Source organism: Schistocerca serialis, chromosome 9 (genome assembly GCF_023864345.2).
Source record: "Schistocerca serialis cubense isolate TAMUIC-IGC-003099 chromosome 9, iqSchSeri2.2, whole genome shotgun sequence".
NCBI lineage: Eukaryota > Metazoa > Arthropoda > Insecta > Orthoptera > Acrididae > Schistocerca > Schistocerca serialis.
In genome coordinates, this window is record NC_064646.1 from 114,521,934 (window position 1) to 114,547,560 (window position 25,627).

The window sequence follows — 25,627 nt, forward strand, 5'->3', positions numbered from 1 at the left end:
TCGCTCAAGGCTTGATTTTCTTTGTTTCCAGATTGCACCATCCTCCATCAACATGAGTAAGAAGAATCTGGATTGTTGCAACTCCTGCCATTGCTTCCACCTGTAGCAGCAGATGACGGGCTGTGCAGACTGAAAAGCAGCAAGAGGCAATATCCCTGCCCGTGCTCTTGGCAGCCAGGAGCTCATGCCATTTTTCACTACATTTTGCCGGGGTATGCGCGAACCACAGAATTCTCATCCCGCCCTCATCATCATCATTCTGTCACAGTCCACTTAACAAGAAGAGTGCTACCACATTTTTCCATGCCACCTTCGCAAGCTGCATCTCCTCAAGGTGCTTCTATCGACTACAGGCGTACAAAGTCTGATGCCAGATACCCGGTTCATCCTTTCGGTATCAGCATTTGGAATACAGTGTACAGTGAAGTGCAAATAGTGCAGTGCAGCCAGGACTATCAGACTGATTTATTACTACTCTATCCCTGGCTGTTTTGGCAACCCTTTGCTGCCAAGCACGCCATTGCAGTAGGTTTCCCTGTGTCACTGGATGATGCCGAACGAAGGCTGTAAGCCACTCATGGTCCACCTGGTCCAGGGCCTCCACACTAAGTAGGTGCCCTACTTGATTAAAAAGCATTAGCTCATTTTGAATGTTACTGTAGTCGTTTACTTTTGGGTTAATATGTTAGAACTGGCCAATGCAGCTCTTCCAGGATGCCTCATCATTTATTGCCCTTTTTCTAACTAGCACGCCGCTTAGGCATGAATGACCCATTCGTGTACAGAAGGGAGCATAAATCGTTCCTTCAGGATCATCATATCTGTGTCAGATACTTCCAACCTTTACACACAAACAGTACCTTATTGCAGTAGCAACTGGAACTATTATTTAACTTGATTATTTTTATTTAAAAATTTTTTTGATAAATTTTATTTTTGTTGTATCACTACAAATAACTCTAAAGCAAACTGACAATTTATAATATAATCAAAATGGAATTTATTTTAGGGTATCATGTTTACGCAACATTATACAATTAAAGAGCGTATTATGAAATTCCCTCTGCGCAATATCCGACAACTGAGTGAGAGCAGCTTTTCCCCTACAGATCCATTTAAGTGTCAATCTAAAGTGTATGAGTAGCATGTCCACCATTAGAATACGCCAAAATTTTTATCTCCACTCTTATTTGCACTTTGACAACCACAGATAACAAATGTCTTGTCTAGACTGTTCCATTTAGTTTACGCTATTGTCTCACTGATGATAATCATAAATACTATATTACTCATATTTTAACTTGCCTCGTACTTATAACTGCCAATGCTGCTATCATCTGTTAAATGTCTGCTTCGGCTCAGATCCATTCCATCAGATGAACGGGATACAGTGACCTTACTTGTTGTTATCTGTAAGTACATTAAAACAATGTGGTAAATATTCCATAAGAAATGTTTCATGGAATAGCTACTTAGAATTCATACTATGGAATAAATCTTCAATAGAGTGAAGGGGTATGTTGTTGTAGCAAAAATGTTTCATAACAATGATGGTGATGCTTTAAGGTGTTCTTTGACAAAAAATCACACTAAAATCACCACCACTTGTTTGTTATCCACTGCTGGATATGGGAAAAAATGTTTTTACTAACAAAAACTTAAAACACACTTTGTAATTTTCATAGTAGCACAATTTAGAGTCCATGCACGGTACCCAACATTCCTGCCAATTGTCAAAGAATTGCTGCATGTATTCAGCAGAAATAATGTTCATGTTCTTATTGGAACCACTTTAATATCTTCGATGGCACCAGTCTGATTACCTTCCAGATAATATTTTATGTGAAGAACAAAAATAAGTCACATGGGACCTTGTCTGGTCTTACTGCAGATTGGAATCATGGAATGGCTTCATAGTAAAATATAGCCTCAAATTTCTGAACATTAACCCCAATTTTCTTTTTCCAAACAAACGAATACCTAAATATAAAATATTACAAAAGTATTGCTTGGTCAGATGCTACAAAGAACTTGCTGTTGAATGCTGTTCTATCAAAAAAGATGATGTGCATGCTTTTCACTTCTCATTTGTTCATTCACAGTTACCTTCATCACAGAAAAGTTGTAGAGTGCCACTTTGTGCTCTGCCGAAATACACAACATTTTACTGTCGATTATCAATTGCTTGCAAACATTAGGCTCACTTGTCATATGAAGAGTCAGTTTGTGTGAAAGAGACACTGTCATGTACTTTCATGCATTGGTTGAAACTTCGGCAACAGCTTTTGCACAAATTCTTCTCATATGCTCTCAGAAACTTCTCATATGCTCTCAGAAATGAAAGTTTCAAGAAATCTGACTATATCAGTGATCTGTCTGACACAAAGACATCCACTGGACAGTCAAAACAATCAAAACACACACTCACTTTCAGTGTACTTCAATTTCTAACAGCCTTATTTCCTCTTCCTTACTTCTTTAACTAGAAAGAATTGTTTATGGTGACACAATTAAAATAAAGCCTCATAACTCGGAGAAGAGTAACTAAAAAAAATCCATAAATTCACAATTTAATTTAATTAATAATGTCCTCTAACAGCCAATATGTTTCCCACTTAGTGAGAACAAGAGAAAACTTTTATATTTACATGACAAAACACAGAACAATTATCACAGGCATAAGTTATTACCTACCTGCTTTGATATTATCATTGTTTCCCTCTTGAAATCTGAATACTGTCTCAGCTCAGTTCCACTGTCAATGGAGCTGTCTTTGGAGCCACCATCAGAGTCTCCTCGTTTATCTACAACATCTATTTTATTAAATGTCATGGTATACTATTTTTTAATGTGCAATTCAATATTTGCAATGAAATATGAAAGTAAATCAAATATAAAACGGATTTTATTTAAAAAATATTTACTGAAAAACAAAAGGCAAAAGTAACCTGTTTTCTCACACAGTTTCCTGCTTTAGAAACATATTTTTCCCAGTGAAAATGATGGTTTCTCTATCTCAGCATTTTACACTGAAGCCAGTTGTCTCAAGAGCCAATTAACGCACGAGTCCCTCCATGCCCTATTCATCTTCAAATCATGCCTGCCCTAGAGGTTCTTTAAGTGGCTCAAACAATTGAAAATTGCAGAGCAATACGTCTAGTCAGATCAAGTTGAGTCTAGTGTATTTCTTCAAGATTTGAGCCTTATAGCTGTAGTAAAGGGCCTCACAGCATTGTGGAGGAGGATGCCCTCTAAAATCAGTTGTTTTCATCTTTTGCAGTGATATCAGCCCTCAACTCATTCAACAGCTCATAGCAGTACAAAGTGTTGATTATGTACACTATGTGATTAAAAGTATCTGGACACCAGGCTGAAAATGACTTACAGTTCATGGCACCCTCCATTGGTCATGTTGGAATTCAATATGGTGTTCGCCCATCGTTAGCCTTGATAGCTTCCACTCTTACAGGCATGCGTTCAATCAGGTTCTGGAAAGTTTCTTTGGGAATGGCAGCCCATTCTTCACAGTGTTGCACTGAGGAGAGGTATCAATGGCGGTGGGTAAGGCCTGGCATGAATTCTGCATTCCAAAACATCCCAAAAGTGCTCTACATGATTCAGGTCAGGACTCTGTCCAGGTCAGTCCATTATAGGGGTGTTATTGTTGTATAACAACTCCGCCACAGGCCATGCATCAAGAACAGGTGATCGATCGTGTTGAAAGATGCTATCGCCATCCCCGAATTGCTCTTCAACAGTGGAAAGCAAGAAGGTGCTTAAAACATCAATGCAGGCCTGTGCTGTGATAGTTTCACGCAAAACAAGGGGTGCAAGCCCCCTCCATGAAAAACACGACCACACCATAACACCATCGGCTCTGAATTTTACTGTTGGCACTACACACGTTGGCAGATGATGATCACCGAGCATTTGCCTTACCCACACCCTGCCATCAGATCGCCACATTGTGTACCATATTCCACACAACATTTTTCCACTGTTCACTTATCCAATGCTTATGCTCCTTACACCAAGTGAGGTGTCGTTTGGTATTTACTGGCATGATGTGTGGTTTATTTGCAGTCGCTCGACCATGAAATCCAAGTTTTCTCACCTCCCATCTAACTGTCATAGTACTTGCAGTGTATCCTGATGCAGTTTGGAATTCCTGTGAGATGGTCTGGATAGATGTCTGCCTATTACACATTACGACCCTCTCCAACTGTCAGCAGTCTCTGTCAGTCAACAAATGAGGTCAGCCTGTATGCTTTTGAACTGTACGTGTCCCTCCACTTCACTATCACATCAGAAACTGTGGATCAAGGGATGTTTAGGAGTGTGAACATCTTGCGTACAGATATATGACACAAGTGACACCCAGTAGCCTGACCGCATTCAGAGTCCATGAGTTCCGCAGAGGACCCTATTCTGCTCTCTCACGATGTCTAATGACTACTGAGGTCGCTGATATGGAATACCTGGCAGTAGATGGCAGCAGAATACACCTAATATGAAGAACATATGTTTTTGGGGATATCTGGATACTTTTGATCACATAGTGTATCATTACATAAAAAACCAATGAATAAAATGCCTAACCTATTGACGAAAACTATAGAAAGAACCTTCCTCCTCCACTCCATATAGGGTCACTTTGACTCAGGAGTGTAGTGGCAGCTCCATGTTTTATCACAGGTAGTGATCCGACTGAAAAATGCATCACCTTCTTTCACAATTCTTACTGCAAAACAGACCTCCAAATGTCTTAACTGCTGATCTGCAGTCAAAAGGTAGGGGACCCACCTGGCACAAACTTTACCAAGCTTTATGTCATCTGTGATGACTAATTGTCAGCTCCTATAAATTATTCTGACCCATTCTGTAATTTCTGATACGCTCACCCATTAATCGTCTTCAAGAATGTCTTGAACTCTGTGACTCTTTTTGTCCTTAATACTGGTTCAAGGACAGAGATTGTGTTCTTGATTCTCCATTCATTCCTGTCCTCCTTTGAACTCTTTATGCCAGACAAACTCATGGGTCCTCGGAAACGTTTGCCCCAAACTGTGCAGTCAATCTCTGAAAAATTTCCATCATTTGAACTACTTCACCAGCAAGAAATTTTATAATTTTACATTGTTCAATGAAGAGCTGCTCCTGTTGCTCTGACATCATAAGATCTACTGACAAACAACTGGTTGGAATGTAGTATGGTCAGCTCTACCAACTGCTAATGGCTCCTTCCAAGCATAATAGAAGTGCACGCTCAGTCCCACCAACTGCAAATGCTAAGAAACAAAAATACCATTTATATTTGATTTACTCTCATACTACATGTAGTACTGTTAAACATTATGAGCATGCTAAAATGTGTGGGAACAACAGACGACACATATGCACAGTATGTCCAAATTTAAACAAAAGTGTAGCATTGTTGATATAAATGTGTAGGGTTCAAAAGCCAGAGCCAAACAGAATAATGTACTTTCAGTCATTAGGTCACTCCATCCTGTAAACTATTTGGTACAGTCAAATGAAAATGTGACAGATGGAAAAAAAGTAAGTAAACTGTTTATAATTTCAAAACTAATGGCCCTATTTTTTAATACAGTAATGTGATATGGAAATCACATTGAGAAAAATCAGGACTGTGTGGAAGATTTGTAATGGCTTTCCAGCAAAACTTCTGCAGCACTATCGAAACAATCTTGGCAACATGTAGGCCCACCCAATTTCCATATTTTTTAGCCCTGAAGAAAGACTATTGTGGATGCTGATTTGCTTCAGACGAAGATGTGCATGCTTCGGTAGAATCATCGTTCTGTAAACAACCACAAACATTTTCCCTGAAGGCATTGACCATCTTTTCTCACAGTGGAATGAATATACTAATAATTATGGTAATTACTTTTGAAACAATAAACTGTTTATTTACTTTTTTCTGTCTGTCTTTTCATTTGACTCCCCCCTTTTTGATAAAATATACAAAACAAAAAAGACTTTTGATCAAAACCTTGAGGAGATCTGCTGTTTCACACAATTTGTCTAGCATGCAGAATGATGAGGCCAATATCCAGAAGAACTTCATTAACATTCATAGGGTGGTATTCTTTCATGTGATTTTTAAGTGCATTATTGTGATAATTTGTCAATCACAATGGATTAAACATTTGAAAGAAGGAAGGAAGATTACAGTTTATGGTCTGATCAATCACAAGGTTAATAGGGATAGAACAAGCAGCTCAAATTGGGATGCAAATTGACTATGTCCTCTCTGAAGGAATGATACTGCCATTTGCCTCAAAACAATAAAAGGAAACAATAGAAAACCCACAGTCTGGATGTCTAGACAGGGGCTTAAACCACCATCCTACCAACTTGAATTTAGTGCCTTCGATATTTATCACTTGATACTAAATTATGAATAATTAAAAGCATCCACACACCACTATTTCTGCCAAACTGAATTTCCCATTAACATCTACAAAATTTGAACATTTCTTTCTCACTGACAAGAAGAAATACATCATTTTTCAATTAAAATTTCCTAATAAATTAGGGACTAGTGTACTGTAACAATTATAAACATAAAATTTTTTGGCATTAGCTCAGAAGTACAAGTCTATGTTGGTCTATTGAAAATTAATTTAATTCTCTGTTTTTGAATGTGTCAACTACTATATTTACATTGATTTTTCATTTTTATGCAGCAACTGGATGAACGAATGACTCATTCATTCACACCACACATATCAGCATATCAAGAATAAATTTTGTTCCTGGAAAATACTGCTGCTGCTCCTCACCTTGGCCAAGTGGAATAGGAATTATGCTGTCACTGTCATACACTGACTTCACTGTAATACCACCATCTCCAAGCCGTTGAGCCCATCGTCCCTTTGGAAGATCCATTTGCCTGTTACTTACTGGAGTCCCAGTTAAGTCATTGTCTGCTATCTGTTTTTTGGCCCATAATGGTAACTGACCAACACTAAACCTGTAAATTTTTGAAATATTGTAATTCTCACGAACAAGGAATAACATCAATAAACACAACAAACAAAAAATGATCTTAAGGATCCTCTCAAATACTTTAACAATGAAAACAATCAATTTTTGACAAAATAATGTATTGGATAAATAAAAATATCTACTCATCAAGCAGTGGCAGAATGCACACATGAAAGAATGTTATAATAGGCAAACTTTCGGTACCAGTGGCTCCTTTGTCAGGCAGAAGGGCTGAAAGGAAAGAATATGGGTCAAGGAAGAGGACTGGAGAGATCTAGGAAAAATGGGGTGGATTTTAGGAAACTCACCCAAAACCACAGAGAAGACTTAACAGACAGGATCCTGGGCAACTTTCAATAAATCTAACCATTTTTGTAGACCTCTTCAGTCCTTTTCCTTCACCCATCTTTCTTCTCATTCAGCCTTTCTGCCTGAAGAAGGAGCCACTGGCTCTGAAAGCTTGCCTAATTATAACCTCCTTTTATGTGTGTTGTGCCGCCTCTCAAATACTTTCTTATTTATAATGCTCTAGCACTTCTCTATTCTATGGGACTAACTGTCCAGTAAGGGGGAGTACTGCTCAAATAATTTTCTACCACTCACCAATTTATTAAGCTTCACTTACTTATTTATCTAGATAAATACTTTTTTATCCTCTACTGTGTTATGTATAAAACTCATTTGTGGGGGAGAATTATATACAGGTTTATAGGATACAAACTGTCCACTACATAACAACAGAATATAGCAAGTGCACTGCCTACGTTACAATAAGGAAGCAGATAATGACAGTAGCATTCCTAGTGGCCTGGCAATGAATGTTGAACACAGGAAAATGTGGCACAAAAATTGTACTCCTGCTTTGTGAAAGATGAGTATTCAGTGATAATATTTCTCATCTGTACTTTATGGTTGGGCCTCATAGTCTACTGATGAAGTATTTGCCTGGAAATATTTCTGTGACCTTGCGAAGCAACACATTTGAGTTATCTCAACCGAAACTAAAATTAACTTCTCATAGCTGGCTTCACCTTTTGACTGTACAATTATTTATCTGTAAAGACCAATACTGTAATTTTGCCTGTGTGGGCATGGTCAAGAGGAAATAATTACAGTTTAGCAAAATCTGAAAATCATCTGACATGAAATGAAATGTCAGAGAAGCTGGTTCCTCACATTGTTTTCCTGAATATGACTTCTTTGTGCATTGCTCTCATTGAATTGCATTGTATGTTGTTCATATCCTGCTTAATTTTTGCTCACATCCATACTACTGTATGAAGTAAATCTTTCCACTTTTTTTTAAACTTATGAAACAGAAGCTGGTTTCACTGCACGGTGTCCTGTTGACTCATGTATATTTGTTCCTGCTTATGAATAAAAGCGTGTGCTGCTCAATTCCAATACTCTGGTGCTGGACACCATGAAAGCTGAATGCTCACCAAAGGAGATGGATCCAGACAGCCATTAGGGGCATCACAGCCAAGCTGCACTGTGTTCGCACAGTGAATGCATCACATCATGTGTATGCAGTGACACAGTAGCATTTTATGTAGCTGGTGGCATTTTATGTGGCTGGTGTACAGGTACACAGCACACAGCCAGTCAGTCCAGTGCTTGCACTTGATGTTATTGGATCTATTTTCGCTGTACTAGGACTGCTTGATAACTACCTTGCTTATCACCCAATTACGTTCTTTGGTCACATCCTGGATTTCTCTCTCCATTGCTCTAGGCCCTGTCATTGCTATGGTGAAGGCTCCACTTATCACCTGGTTGTCATCTAGGTTGTTTGTCCTTGTCCTCATCTGTTGTTTGTCTGCAGCCTGTCTGCCATGTTTCACTCACTTACCATTAGTTTGGGTTACTCTTCTGCAGGCAGCTTTCCCACCTGACAGCTTCCTCCATTTCTCTGTTCCTTCTGGAGCTCGAATGTGCATACCGACATCCGACTAACTGTGCATATAGCAAATACATTTTAAGTATATTGCTCATATTGTATAATATTTTTGTTCATTTGTATTTTTCCTCTTTCTCACACTTAATGCAGACATCTTAAATTTTTGTTGGAGTGGGAGGATGATTCTAGTACACTGATTTATACTAAAGTGTGTTTGTAGTAACTGTTAATAACTTTTGAACATATCTACATAGATACTGTTGCTTTTTTGACATTTGAAAGGAAGAATGCTCTAATGACTAAGACTACAAAGTATGTTCTGTAGCAAGGAGCAACACCATTTGAAGCAGAATTACATGCTCGCTCCATGACAAAATGTAATAAAGTTGGATACCAGTTCTGTTGAAAGCTTCTAAAATAGAGTTCTAGTTGTACACACAACTAAAAGATACTAATGCATTAGCTTTTGGCCACAGCCTTCGGCCTTCATCAGAAAAGGACACACACACACACACACACACACACACACACACACACACACACACACACACACATGAGGTGACTTACCGAACGAAAGCACTGGCAGGTCGATAGACACACAAACAAACACACAAAATTCAAGCTTTCACAACAAACTGTTGCCTCATCAGGAAAGAGGGAAGGAGAGGGAAAGACGGAAGGAAGTGGGTTTTAAGGGTGAGGGTAAGGAGTCATTCCAATCCCGGGAGCGGAAACACTTACCTTAGGGGGAAAAAAGGACAGGTATACACTCGCACACATACACATATCCATCCACACATACAGACACAAGCAGACATATTTAAAGACTTTAAATATGTCTGCTTGTGTCTGTATGTGTGGATGGATATGTGTGTGTGTGTGCGAGTGTATACCTGTCCTTTTTTCCCCCTAAGGTAAGTCTTTCCGCTCCCGGGATTGGAATGACTCCTTACCCTCACCCTTAAAACCCACTTCCTTCCGTCTTTCCCTCTCCTTCCCTCTTTCCTGATGAGGCAACAGTTTGTTGCGAAAGCTTGAATTTTGTGTGTATGTTTGTGTGTCTATCGACCTGCCAGCGCTTTCGTTCGGTAAGTCACCTCATCTTTGTTTTTATATATAATTTTTCCCACGTGGAATGTTTCCCTATAATGGAAGGAAACATTCCACGTGGGAAAAATTATATATAAAAACAAAGATGAGGTGACTTACCGAACAAAAGCGCTGGCAGGTCGATAGACACACAAACAAACACAAACATACACACAAAATTCAAGCTTTCGCAACAAACTGTTGCCTCATCAGGAAAGAGGGAAGGAGAGGAGAAGACGAAAGGAAGTGGGTTTTAAGGGAGAGGGTAAGGAGTCATTCCAATCCTGGGAGCGGAAAGACTTACCTTAGGGGGAAAAAAAGGACAGGTATACACTCGCACACACGCACATATCCATCCACACATACAGACACAAGCAGATATATTTAAAGACCAAATATATCTGCTTGTGTCTGTATGTGTGGATGGATATGTGCGTGTGTGCGAGTGTATACCTGTCCTTTTTTCCCCCTAAGGTAAGTCTTTCCGCTCCCGGGATTGGAATGACTCCTTACCCTCTCCCTTAAAACCCACTTCCTTTCGTCTTCCCCTCTCCTTCCCTCTTTCCTGATGAGGCAACAGTTTGTTGCGAAAGCTTGAATTTTGTGTGTATGTTTGTGTGTCTATCGACCTGCCAGCGCTTTTGTTCGGTAAGTCACCTCATCTTTGTTTTTTTTATACACACACACACACACACACACACACACACACATTGTTTTTTTTATACACACACACACACACACACACACACACACACACACACACACACACACACACACACAACTCTGGCGTCTCGGACCCAAACGCATTGGCATTCCAGTCTGAGCTGTCAGAGACGGCGGTCATGTGTGCATGAGGTGTGCTTGCTTGTGTGAATGAGTGTGTGTGTGTGTGTATGTGTGTGTGTGTGTGTGTGTGTGTGTGTGTGTGTGTGTTTCCTGTCCTGATGAAGGCTGTGGCCAAAAGCTAACGTGTAAATGTCTTTCAGTTGCAACTGTCTGCAACTTAACATGTCATCTTTATGGTAAACAGCAATTTATCTTTCCCTTACATTGTTGATACTCCAACCGGGACTTTCCATTGTTTAAAATGGAGTTCTCCATTGCATATGAGACAGTGGAGAAAATGGATGTGAACAGAAGTAAAGCGGATTACAATCCCTATGCATACAATGCATTTAAATTGAGCAATTCACATATGGTTTCATAAGCAAGAGCAAAAATATTTAAGTCAACAGAACACAATGTGATGACTCCAGCACCTGTTTCATATAAAATAAAAACAAATATGGAACAATTTAACTCATCCAATATTATGGATGCAAGCAAAAATCAGGCAGAATATTAGCAACATATTTACAATGCAGTTCACATAGTGCAAAACACAGAGGAAATCCAAATTACCGTATTTACTCGAATCTAAGCCGCACTTTTTTTACGCTTTTTGTAATCCAAAAAACCGCCTGCGACTTAGAATCGAGTGCAAAGCAAACGGAAGTTCTGAAAAAAGTTGGTAGGTGCTGCCACAACTAACTTCTGCCGTCGAATATATGTAGCGCTACACAGGCATGCTTTGTAGGCACAAAGATAAAAACTGGCGCCAAAACCTCTGCATTAGCAAATAAATTTAAAAAAAAGGTTTAAGACTAGATTTTTTTTTCTCCGCCCCGAGTTTCGACCACTGCATATTCATACATTATCCAACGAAGTAAATACAAATTCCGTATTGTTCATCTTCGAATGTAGCAGAATTTCAATGTAGTACGAAAATCCGACTGGCAAGACTGTTTGGGATATTTGTCAATGTGGCAAACTCTACGTTCTGAATTTTTTCCTACCTGTGAGAAGAGATGGTTGCTAATAGGAACCTGATGAAATGTGAATCACATGCAGTATTCTCTTCACCATAAGAATAATATGAATATAAACATTTTGCCATGTATTCTTTCGTGTTTGCTGCTATCTCATTTAAATCCTGTATACCTAATAAACTATGAAACTAGAGTGAGACACCAGCAAACGTGGAAGAATATACATATCGTGTCATGTTTATATTCGTATTATTCTTATGCCTAATAGTGATACAGTCAGAAATGAAGCACGGCAACTGACTAGATTTTTAAATCTAAGATGACTCTAATTTCTGTGCAGAATTTGATGTACTAAAGAAGCGGCCGCAAAGATTTTCAAACGGAGAAAAATTTTCGCCTAACTCTCGTTCAGAACATGTTCTATCATACGCAGTCTATTATTTGGTTCTTGTTGATCATTATCAAAGAAAGCAGCTGTGTAAGTAACAACAAATAGCAGTCTATTGCCATTGTTTCGCTAATGAGACGATTCCTCTCTTTTTTTTTTTCTTTTTAAATTTTAAGCGGTGGTTGTTGTTGTTGTTGTTGTGGTCTTCAGTCCTGAGACTGGTTTGATGCAGCTCTCCATGCTACTCTATCCTGTGCAAGCTTTTTCATCTCCCAGTACCTACTGCAACCTACATCCTTCTGAATCTGCTTAGTGTATTCATCTCTTGGTCTCCCTCTACGATTTTTACCCTCCACGCTGCCCTCCAATACTAAATTGGTGATCCCTTGATGCCTCAGAACATGTCCCACCAACCGATCCCTTCTTCTGGTCAAGTTGTGCCACAAACTTCTCTTCTCCCCAATCCTATTCAATACTTCCTCATTAGTTATGTGATCTACCCATCTAATCTTCAGCATTCTTCTGTAGCACCACATTTCTAAAGCTTCTATTCTCTTCTTGTCCAAACTATTTATCGTCCATGTTTCACTTCCATACATGGCTACACTCCATACGAATACTTTCAGAAATGACTTCCTGACACTTAAATCAATACTGGATGTTAACAAATTTTTCTTCTTCAGAAACGCTTTCCTTGCCATTGCCAGCCTACATTTTATATCCTCTCTACTTCGACCATCATCAGTTATTTTGCTCCCCAAATAGCAAAACTCCTTTACTACTTTAAGTGCCTCATTTCCTAATCTAATTCCCTCAGCATCACCCGACTTAATTAGACTACATTCCATTATCCTTGTTTTGCTTTTGTTGATGTTCATCTTATATCCTCCTTTCAAGACACTGTCCATTCCATTCAACTGCTCTTCCAAGTCCTTTGCTGTCTCTGACAGAATTACAATGTCATCGGCGAACCTCAAAGTTTTTATTTCTTCTCCATGAATTTTAATACCTACTCCGAATTTTTCTTTTGTTTCCTTTACTGCTTGCTCCATATACAGATGGTGGTAGCGCGCACAAAAGCAAGCAATGCCGTGAGCGGCGACAGGACGTAAACACGAACTATCAGAATGTGATGAACAATGCATGACGCAGTACAGTAATGCATTTTCAGCTTAGAGTGACGTAAACACCTACAACAAAGAAAATGGCACTTATCAGATCAAAGCAAAATAAGTAATCGATTCAAACCAGGCGAAGCACGTGAAAAAGGAAGAGTACCCGTATAAATACGGACGGAGTGCCTGGCGCATAGCAATGGCTACCTGGTAAAGCTTAACTGCTAAGCTTACGACTCCAACCAAACTACTGTAGCGGTATCATCATTCATTCGACCTAAATTGTGTCTCATATTACAATGGACCAACTTTGTTTCGATTTGGAGGTGCGGCCTAAAACTTTTCTCTCCCCTGGAATTTCGAGTCTCAAATTTCAGGTGCGGCTTAGATTCGGGAAATTTTTTTTTCCTTTATTTTGTGTCTCATTTTTCAGGTGCAGCTTAGATTCGAATGCGGCTTAGATTCGAGTAAATACGGTAGGAACACAATGTCATGAAACCCGTTTATGTTTATTTTGAAATGAAAACAAATATGGAAGATTTTAAATCAATCTATAAGGAACTGTTATGAAGAAGGCTTGACAAACTTGCAGAGCTCCAAGTGGCCTGGCAGCGAACCGAGGGCATATTACTGAAAGACCCTGTTTACGCCTTTTACACTAATAGAAAAACAACTCACTTGGTCAAGCACAATAATTAACAGTCAAGAGGCCTCTGGACAGAGATATGGTGCTTCTACACATCTAGCAACCGAGGAACATTTAGCACAGCTTAGTGCACACTACTACAGTTTACTTACCTGCCTGAGTAAAAATCTTTCCTCCTCCTGTCCCCTCCCCACCTGATCTGAATAAATGAGCTTAAGCTAATAGCCGCTTACTCCTCCTTCTTCAGCTTGTATTTGTCACCAATGTCTTCACCAGTTCTCCAGATTGGTCATTTCAGAGAAACATCCAGCTTTAAAAAGAAGTAATAAAGGAAGAAAAGAAATACAAGTACCTGTAATCAGGCAAATCCGTGTTCGCATTTGGATCGTAGTAATCTCGAGGTGGAGAGCCATAGCCATCATTATCCAGATGTACACCATTTGGTATTTTTAGGGGTCTCCTGTCAATACAGAACATCTTATGTTAATATACAATTTCTGTTCTTCTAAATATGTGTTTGTTTCTGAGATAATAATTATAAAACTATAAACCAAATATAAAATAATTTTATAAGCATCAAACAACGTACTATCTTCTAAATGATGGTACTGATGCAGTGGTGACCTCTCCCCCAATTTCTTCCTCACAACCTCCATAACAACAATATGATGTTCCAAAAGCATTATCCATACCATGAGGTTTCTACATCTGCAATCATTCCCACTGTAAAATCTGCCCTGTATACCCTCCCACAAACATCTACTCCATTCCCACTACTGATAAATCCTACAACATAAAAACAGGGCAACTTGCAAAATGGTGCAGTAGTTTATTAACTAACCTGTGTGGACTGCACAGGATTTTATCTTTTATGGCTTTTAGTTTTTCAGGAAACATGACAGCTGGCTATATTAGAACAGTTTCTTTATTTGTTACTTGTTTCAGTCAATGACCATCATCTGGCACCTGATTCAACATTTAAAAAAAACCTCAATGTACAAAATGTCACAAAGACATTGAGATTTTGTTGTCATTTTCTTTTAATGTTGATTCAGGTGCCAGATTATGGTCATTGACTGAAACTGGTAGCAAGAAATAAATTGTTCTAGTATACCAAAGAGTCCTAAGTTCCCTGAAACACATATCCACTGCTGACAATTGCCTGAAGAAAACTTTTTTTTTTAGTTTAGTTTCTAGTCTCCAGTCTCTCTCTCCACCCCCATCCCAACCCCCGACCCCTCCACTGCCTCCCTCCTCTCTCTTTCTCCATAATTCCATAATTTATTTCTCCCCTTCTTGGTTCATTTTTACCTTTCACTTTGTCATAATCTTTGGATTGAAACTGGTACAGTTCTTACCAATGTGCTATCTTTGAACTCCTGCTCTCTCAACTCCCCACCTGCCCTCTCTTCATCTTGATCTCATCTTGTCCTCACAGTACATGAGTTCCTCTCCCCCTGGGAGTTGAGTGGCCTGCCCTTCCTTTTTAACTTTCCTCAACCTATTCTTCTCTTCAAAACAAGGAAAGAAATGATAGCTCCAAAAGCCATGGTGTCTATCGGCAGTACTAATATTTCATCTCCTGAAGGTAATTACTAGCAAGCAATTCTCTTTCTCTTACAATTTTCTCAATTAAATTTTCCTTTCGATAAAATTAAGAAAATGTTTCCCTACTGCATTACAACTGCAGTGTCTTAGCTTAACCAGTGAAAACAAACAAGTCAACTCAATTTGATGAATCAGTTATCTAAAGCAGGATGGTTTCTTTTGGATATTTTTAAAGTCCTACAACTACTGATTAAAAAAGTGCCACATTATAATATAAAAAAGAAAGAAACTTATCAGTAAATAGTTAAGTGTTATGACAATTTTGAAAGTTTGTTGAATGGACTATCACAGTGATATAACAGTCACAAAGTATGTTCAAAATTACAAATTATGAGCTATTAAAACAATAACAAGAATAAAATCTATACTTTTTTTTATCACTGAAAGTATTATCACTGTTTCCAGAATGGATATTTTAATAACGTATTTACCACTAGATATACAGTACTTATTTTTGGCATGTAGGTGAAACAGATTTACCTCCCTGCTCGTGCTGCTTGCTGAGCAAGCCTTGCATGCATGGTAACAACCATGTCATGTGGAAGTCTCCACACAAAGATACAACCATCCCCCGATGCAGAAACCAGTCGCCTGCAGTCTGCTGTGAAGCGAAGACCTGTCACCAGCTCAGAATGACCAAACATTGTTGCCATACATTCCCCGGAGTAATAATCATACACACACAGAGTCTTGTCAGTGCAGCTTGTTGCAGCATATATACCACTAGTGTCCAATACCACCTGTGTGAATTTTAAACCAGCCAACATTAAAACTCTTGGCACTGATATAAAAGTAGATGTATCTCTTACTGGGCAGTTGATAAAACAATACAAGGTTAGAGCAATGAAAGTCAAAAACATTCACCTTCCTTATTAATGTTTACCATTTTATTTGACTTCTTTTAACAGCATCTCCTTTTTAATTTTTATCTGTTTTATGTAATTATTACAATACCACACACCTTCTCATAAAATGATATTAATTTATTCGCACATACATAGAAAACATTTTGTGTAATCAATGACACACAAAAAAGTTATAAACAGCATCTAAAATTTATTTTGATGTACAACTGGAATTTCACGTAATTCACAGTAGTGAGACAGCCGTGTAATGTTAAGTACAGATAAAAGAATACACCTTGAATAATAACTGCTTGGCTACTCTTGTAAATAATTTGTATAACAACCAGTTTCATAGCTTAGAAACCACATGATCAAGTTAAATGCACTAAATCATGAAATTAAACTTGTGACATTGATGGGACTTAACAGCCCTTGTCTTTGAATAAATGACACAATTAATGATTCATCAGGCAAGCGGGAAGCACAGGTCCATAATTCTCTAAGCATGCCACGAAAACAGAAGGGATACCAGTAGGCCAAACATAACGAGTTAATCGTTAGATCGAGGTTCACAATCCACCAGAAGTTCAATAAATACAGCAGAGCGCAATGCATGAAGATGCAGGTGACAGCAGTTATTATTCAAATGTCTACTTATGGTTGTGTTTATCCCTCATAAAAGATAGCATGTGATAAATGAAGAATACACAAACATGTTTGCCGTACGCCTGCATCAGGTTCCATCTCTGAATATAAGGTGTTGCCTTAACCAATTGTCTCCGTCTCAGTTGATACACAGCCTACAATTTACAGCCTCCTGATGAACCCTGTTAAGTTATGAAATATGACCTCCCCCCATGAATACAGCAGTGGCCTAGAGGGGAGACATATTCTTCCTCATATTTCTTCCACTATAGCTCTGGGCCTTGTCCTTCAAGAGATTGTTTCCCATGACCAACCCACACGACATGCTTGTTTCTCTTGGTATTTGTATGCTGACGTCCACCAATACCATATCACTTTATATGCTTTTTTGTTTGTCCACTGCCTTCTCTCCCCTCAACTTCTAATGTGTGCAGTTTTTCAATTGTAACATTTCTTTTAAATATATAAAGCTTCTTTGTAATGTTCTCCCAAATTGCCCATCACTTAGCTTTAGTATGACACAGGATGGACTGAAATATTCAGCCATACAACTATTGTACAATTGAACCAGTAGTGTAAATAATTTAAAGTACAATAAAATAAACTGTCAGAACCATAAGCTGTAGAGCCCAACAATCTTTTAAAATGCCAGGTGTACACAAAACCAAACATTACAATATTGTAAGTTGTGTTCATATGCACACATTTTTGACAGTTCTTTTCATGTCAGGAAGCACAGTGTAGAAAATGTTATTCTTTAGCTCTTGTGGCATAAGCCTTGAGACATTCTGAATGTGTTGACATTATAATGAGCAGCTTATTGTGGGAGGGGAGGGGAGGAAGGCACTGTGAAAAATCTTAAAATTCCTCTACCGATTGTGTGATAAAATAAAAACAAGAAAGCAGTTATTACTCTACTAAAAGTCAATGGCATCAGTTTATGAGATGAGTTATGCCCTTCTGTGCCTCTAATTGAGAACAGGTTCATAATGCCAATCATAAGGAGAAATACAGCTTCAGGAAGATCCCTGCTGCGATCCAACCTAGCATTTTTCACTGACAGAAAGCACTGCCACAGGTAAAGGCAAATCATGTGTCAGGACAAATTTGTGGAGCAACCACAGATAAAATCCAAAACTTTCTACTTGGAGTCTGAAAGTATATTGAAATGCTTACAGTATAATTAACCTAGTTTTTTTGTTGATACTGGATTATAAATTCATAGAACATAAAAAGTACAGAATAGCAAACACACACACACACACACACACACACACACAGATGGGGGGGGGACTCCAGTTGTGTATATAAAATACCTTTATCAGTGATCCATCTTCACTCACAGATCCCTTGAATGTTTTGCTGTGCTTCCCACTGTTCACATTATAGACCCTGATATTGCGATCCTGGCATGCCGTTAGAATATGCTTCTGTCCAGAATCCACCTCCATATCATACAGTGTCGTCTTGCCCGCAACATTGTGACCACGAGAAAATTGATATGTTCCACCAGGTGTCTGGAATAGAACACAGAAAAAAAACTTTGAAGCTTATGGAAAATATCAAGCAATTATACAGACTCTCACTACTCTTACAGTTATGTATTGTGAAATGACTTTCAAGAATTTCAATGCAGTTTTGTGTCTGAAATGAAAAGCCATTATTTAGTTATTCAGAGCTATGAGCACTCATTGTCAGGTACTTTAACTGAGATGTGGCAGTATTGCTATTGCTGTAAGCATTGCCCACAAATGGCAATGATTCAGGTTTTCATTCCTGGTCTGGTAGACTGTATTTACCAGGCAGGAGGTTTCAGTGAAATTTCACAATAGTTTAAAAAAACAGCATTATAGATGAACAATGTAGGAAAAAGACAGATTGCTACTTACTATAATGAAGACACGTCAAGTTGCTGACGGGCACAATTAAAAGACAGTTACTTAAAGCTTTCGGCCACAGCTTTCATCTCAGTAGCACAGGACACACACACACAAAATTCATACATACACGAAAGTGCGCGTGCGCGCCCACACACACACACACACACACACACACACACACACACACACACACACACACACACACACATTAAAAAAAAAATTATAAAAAAAATAAAACAGCCAACTTCAGCATCTCGGGCCAGAACTATCACTTGGGATGCAAGCAGCAGTCTAGAGTGGGCGGTAAAGGGGAAGGGATAGTAGTGTATAGGTGGAGAGATAGATAGATAGATAGATAGAGAGAGAGAGAGAGAGAGAGAGAGAGAGAGAGAGAGAGAGACGAACGCTATCTGGTGGAGAGAGAGAGAGAGAGAGAGAGACGAACGCTATCTGGTGGAGTGTGCAGGGACTAGACTTCCAACAGGTGCAGCATTAGGAGGTTGTGGAGCAAGGTGGTTGGGCAAAAAGGAGAGGAGCGGGGAAAGATGGGCGGCTTCATTGGCAGAGGGTTGCAAATAAACAAGGTAGGAGATGAGAGTAGGGAGGAGATGACAGGACAGAGAGGGTGGAAAGCGTAGAGGATGTGGGGACAGTATGTTACCATTGGTTGAGGCTGGGATAGTTATGGGAGTAGAGAATGTGTTCTAAGAATATATCCCACTGCACAGTTCAGAAAAACTGATAGCGGAGCAAAGGATCCAGATGGCTCGGCCAGTGAAGCAGCCATTGAAATCAAGTGTTGTACATTCAGCTGCATGTTAAGCAACAGGTTGGTCTACTTTGCTCTTGGCCACAGTTTGGCAGTGGCTGGCTGTCCTCGTGGACAGCTGCTTGGTAGTCATACCATAACAATAAGCAGTGCAATGATCGCAACAGAGCTGGCAAATGACATGGCTGCTTTCACAGACGGCCCAGCCCCTGATGAGGCAAGATAAATGACACCCCACATGGCCACCACCTACACGTTCCCCAAAATTCAAAAACCCATCAATTGTGGACACCCCATTGTGGCTGGTTATTGTGCCCCACAGAAAGAATTTCAGCCCTCATTGACCAACACCTCCAACCAATTGCTCGTAATCTAGCCTCCCACATCAAAGATGACAGTCACTTCCTTCACCAACTCTCCACCATCCACACTCCTTTACCTCCTGGATCCCTACTCATCATCGCTGTTGAAGCCGCATCCCTACACCAACATCTGTCATGCCCGTGGTCTTACCGCTATCGCTACTGAACACTACCTTTCCCAGTGTTCTTCAAGAGTCCAAACCCACTATCTCATTCCTCATACACCTTAATAATTTTATCCTAACCCACAACCACTCCTCATTTGAAAGGAAGGTATATAAACAAATTCAGGACACAGCCATGGGCACCCGTATGGCACCCAAACGGTGGCCAAGAGCAAAGTAGATCATCCTGTGGCACAACATGTAGCTGAACACAACACACTTGATTTCAATGGCTGCTTCACTACCTGGACTTCTGGATGCTTCCCTCCACCACCACTTTTCTGAACTGTGCAGATGGAAGTTATCCTTACAACACATTCTCCACTGCTGTAATTATCCCAGCCTCAACCTACGGTAACATACTGTCCCCACACCATCTACCCAACAGTTTCCACCTCCTCTATTCTATTACCTCCTCCCCATTCTCATCTACCACCCTGTTTATTTGCAGTCCTCTGCCAATGCATCCGCCCATCTTTCCTCGCTCCTCTCTTTTTTTGCTACTTTTTTTTTCCCCACCTCCCTGCCCCACAACCTAATGACATTGTGCATGTTGACTGTCTGGTCCCTGCACACTCCACCAGACAGTGTTCGTGTCTCTCCCCACCTGTACATTACTATCCCTTCACCTTCCCTGCTCCCTGCCTGCACCCCACACAATAGTTGCATTCTGGCTCAAAATGTGGGAGTTGGCAGTTGCGTGTGCATGAGGTGTGATTTATTTTGTGTGTGTGTGTGTGTGTGTGTGTGTGTGTGTGTGTGTGCGTGCAGGGGGGGGGGAGGGGGGGTACTGATGAAAGCTGTGGCCAAAAGCTTTATGTAAGTGTCTTAATTCTGCCAGTCAGCAACTCGACATGTCTTCTTTAGAGTAAGTAGCAATATGTCTTTTCCTACACTATTGATATTCCTACCTAGAGTTTCCATTGTTTGAATTTTATAAATGAAATAGTTTAGTTATTCAAAGCATCCCTAACTGTCCCTCAGCAAATTTTGCTCTCATCACACTTTAACTATTTATAGTACTACAAAAGATATTGTTTATACATTATAAACTATTATTATCAACTGTAAGCAGAAAGAGGTTTCTGAAGAAAAGTGCAGCAGCGAATACGAGCATCTGCAACAGAACATGAGGAATAGCAATTACCAAAGCCAATTTAATCTCACAAGATTTCAAATTATGAAGGGTGCCTCAAGTCTTTTTACATACAATCACTAGATAGAACTTGTCATATGTAGTCAAACTAATGATGTTTGTAGGTGTACAGCAATATATCAATGTGTGTCATGTAGAATTTTAACTCATGTTAATTTCCTTTGATTCACATCCCATCCAGTGTCAGGCAGCTACCAGTTGCACTAGTAGGCACAGGTACGGACTGTCAAATCAGGACTAACATATCAAGGGTGGTTACATAGGCAGCAGCCATGGATCAGAGAGAAGACAGATGATCAAAGAATTTTCCGGACCTTAGAAAGTCACTAGAATGTCCACATCATAATTACAAGGAGAGGTCCTATCTCATCCGGGATACAAAAGGGCCTAAAGATAGCACTGATTATAGTCTTTAGGACTTTTAGTCATCAGCAGTAAGATCTCAAAAGTTGAGCAGAATTGCAGCCAGGAAAATGTTAACATATTCTAACCATGTAGCTCAGAAATTGGACTAGCAATTTGATCACAATAAGAGTTTGAAGAAATAATAGTGTGAAAAAATGAAAATGTGAAGGTTTTCATTGGATGAATTTTTACAGTATTTGCAAAGCCCTCAGTCAACAAGAAATGCCTTGATTTGCTTCAATAAACTTCTGCTAATCACCTTCTGAAAACACTGTTAAGACTGATTTGCAGAATTTCATCATCATCTTACTTCTATCAGTTAAAAACAACTGTTCTGAACAACACCGAGGCTATCTGTAATATGACAGAAGAAGATCACTTATGACCTACCAACAGATAGAGGCACCCTTAGGCATATTGAAGCTGCAGTGCTTTTGATTTTGATTGAATATTTAGCTCTGAAAAAGATCTGTTCCTGATAGATTACAGACAATTTGACTAAAGCTGAAAAAACAGGTTGAATGGTGTAAGGAATTTAGAAAAAGAAAATCAAATATCCAGACAGCTTATAATAACGGAACACGAAACTTGGATACATTCATGAAAGCTGGAAACTAGCAGCAATCAACTGTTTACACATTACAAGAAACTGACGACTAGATTCTTTGCTTACTCTGGACTTGTCACGATGTTCATTTAGGGAACTGAGTAACAGTTACTGAGTTAATGCTGAATAGTGTGAAACAATATTTGCCAAAACTTATCATTGAAAACAGAAAATATAACTGAAAACATATCCTTTTCCTTATCTTCCCCTTTTTGCAAAGGGCATTTTTTTTTCTTAACATCAGAGCTATCAGACAAACTTTCTTTACTTTTACATGTGTGTGTGTAAGAGTATGAATATGTTTATTTAACTAATGCTAAATACAGTACAGAAAATACAAAAACGTAGCAGGACTGCCAAACAAAATACTGCAAAACAAAATTATTAAGAACAGAAACATGTTTCACTCACCCCCTGAAGCTGCCTGAATATAATGGACTTGTCTGCTCCACATGAGACCATTTGAAGCTGGTCATGAATGTTGAGGAATCGAACAGCTGTAATAGATGATGAGTGGTCATCTAATGTCTGAAGGAAGTTGTAATCCTGAAACAGGGAACGTTCTATTAACTTTTCTGTGTCATCAAATACATAACAATGTGTGTGTGTGTGTGTGTGTGTGTGTGTGTGTGTGTGTGTGTGTGGGCGCGCGCGCGCGCGCGCACGTGCTTCCATGCAAAGTTTCAAGACCAGACAGACATACAATCACACACATACTATTTTCAAAAAAGAATTACAATCATAGCTGTCATAATAGCCAATACTGAATAGCCTTGCCACTAATACTAAAAAAGAGAAAAATGTGTTTAGCATTTTCTTTGGTACTCTCAGATAAAGGTGAGTGTAAGGTTCCTCTTGATTGGTAACAAAATATTACGATGATATTGATGATTATTATCATTATTTGGGGTGGCAGATGGGAGAGGGGCTGATTATTATTAGAAAGTTGATGAAGGGGTGGAAACCTATCCTAAGATAGAAGCGTGAGGATGTGTAACTAATAACACTAATGTTGTAAAAACAGTGCACCCTTCTCCAATACTTCATGAAATAATGAATCTGATTAGTCATTACAGGTGGCTAGGTGACTGTAATTCCATTTAATTCTGTACTCTGGGAGAGGAAGGAGGGAAAAGGAGGTATGTCGTTTCATATGGGCAGTGAATACATTCTGCAGAGTGCAGTGTGGCATAAAATCATTACTATATGCATCTAGTCTTATTTCCATCAGAATCTACAACATTGTAGGTTACCAGGTTATAAGTATGTCACAATACATATGCTTATGTTATAGCCCATCTTTCAAAATTGAATATATTAGTACTCACAACTTGTTCAATTTTTCTCAACAAACATCAGCTAAGAGCAAAAACTCCTCAAGCACATTATACTTTTCAATATTCAGACAATGTTATGAAGGTAGTTAGGCAGATAATTAATGGTTAATACACCAAATAAGGTCAAATAATAAATGGTAAAAGTGGCTACTATTGCACTGCCAGCTGCATGGGACGTCTTGTCAGTGACTCTAGTTGTAACATCATTGTGTTGCCATAATCATGTCACTGTATTGTCACCACTGTTTTTATAATTGTATATTACTACCTACATCTACATCTACATCTACATCTACATCTACATGATTACTCTGCAATTCACATTTAAGTGCTTGGCAGCGGGTTCGATGAACCACAATCATACCATCTCCCTACCATTCCACTGCCGAACAGCGCGTGGGAAAAACGAACACCTAAACCTTTCTGTTCGAGCTCTGATTTCTCTTATTTTATTTTGATGATCATTTCTACCTATGCAGGTTGAGCTCAACAAAATATTTTCGCACTCGGAAGAGAAAGTTGGTGACTGAAATTTCGTAAATAGATCTCGCCGCGACGAAAAACATCTTTGCTTTAATGACTTCCATCCCAACTCTCGTATCATATCTGCCACACTCTCTCCCCTATTACATGATAATACAAAATGAGCTGCCCTTTTCTGCAGCCTTTCGATGTCCTCCGTCAATCCCACCTGGTAAGGATCCCACACCACGCAGCAAAATTCTAACAGAGGACGAACGAGTGTAGTGTAAGCTGTCTCTTTAGTGGACTTATTGCATCTTCTAAGTGTCCTGCCAATGAAATGCAACCTTTGGCTCGCCTTCCCCACAATATTATCTATGTGGTCTTTCCAATTGAAGTTGTTCGTAATTTTAACACCCAGGTACTTAGTTGAATTGACAGCCTTGAGAATTTTACTATTTATTGAGTAATCGAATTCCAACGGATTTCTTTTGGAACTCATGTGGATCACCTCACACTTTTCGTTATTTAGCGTCAACTGCCACCTGCCACACTATACAGCAATCTTTTCTAAATCACTTTGCAACTGATACTGGTCTTCGGATGACCTTACTAGACGGTAAACTACAGCATCATTTGCGAACAACCTAAGAGAACTGCTACAAGAAAAAATTAGTAAAAAATTGAGAACAAAACAAAGTAAAGATTAACAAACCAGTGTACGAATGAACAATAAGACAAAACAAAGACTGATGAAAGAAAAATAAAAAAATTATGGCAGGTAATGTGCTGGAAGGCTTAATACTATGGTTCCAGTACTCTTTGTCTGAAGTATTGTCTGTGGTTTACGTTCTTAAGAAAAAGGGGAGAGGGTTCAACTGGTTTCACATGGATGTAACAATTTTTAAGGCTGCACTTTGTGGAATGAGCAGGTGCCTGTAAAATTCACAATTTGTGATAAATACAAATACAGAAGCAAATTTTGCCTCAAAATGCAAAAAGGTGAAATTACCTAGCGAGTGGTTTTTCACAGAAAATTGTATCCAAAAGAACTATTTTATCAGAGACAGTTTGGAATAGATTTATTTTCTGCATATAAATATAAAAATGTACTCAGTTTTCAATTACTAGTATTGCAAATTATACAGTGAAGCCCTATTCCTAAACATAATGTGCTTAAAAAAGTGTCTGTAAAATCAAAAATGCAAGAATACAATGATGTATGACTGTGCTTTACACTCTAGTGTTACACCAGTTCCTTGCAGCTGAAGGGTTTGTATAAAATACAGGCCATGTAATGAAAAGCAGAACTCAACTGGGGGACCACGTGTCTTACAGGATAGAAATATATATTTTCTCTGCTACATATACTTCAAAGGTTAGTATAATGCAGACACTTAAACACAGCAGTTTCAGGTGGTAGGTCTTTT

The 25,627-nt window shown here is 39.0% G+C and overlaps 1 protein-coding gene across 3 annotated transcripts in view; it reads right to left on the reverse strand.

The window, feature by feature from the left end:
- The window catches only part of LOC126418472 (mitogen-activated protein kinase-binding protein 1), a 912,885-nt gene that overhangs the window by 56,186 nt on the left and 831,072 nt on the right, over positions 1–25,627 (reverse strand). For 2 of the 3 annotated variants that reach the window (XM_050085245.1, XM_050085247.1), the window contains exons 12-18: positions 22,810–22,944; positions 18,372–18,572; positions 16,046–16,305; positions 14,310–14,417; positions 6,807–6,997; positions 2,695–2,813; positions 1,306–1,410 (exon numbers count right to left, since the gene is read on the reverse strand). In XM_050085245.1, the coding sequence (XP_049941202.1) occupies positions 1,306–1,410; positions 2,695–2,813; positions 6,807–6,997; positions 14,310–14,417; positions 16,046–16,305; positions 18,372–18,572; positions 22,810–22,944 (1,119 nt within the window). The remainder of the gene's footprint in view (positions 1–1,305; positions 1,411–2,694; positions 2,814–6,806; positions 6,998–14,309; positions 14,418–16,045; positions 16,306–18,371; positions 18,573–22,809; positions 22,945–25,627) is intronic. The other variant, XM_050085246.1, reaches the window with a different exon arrangement.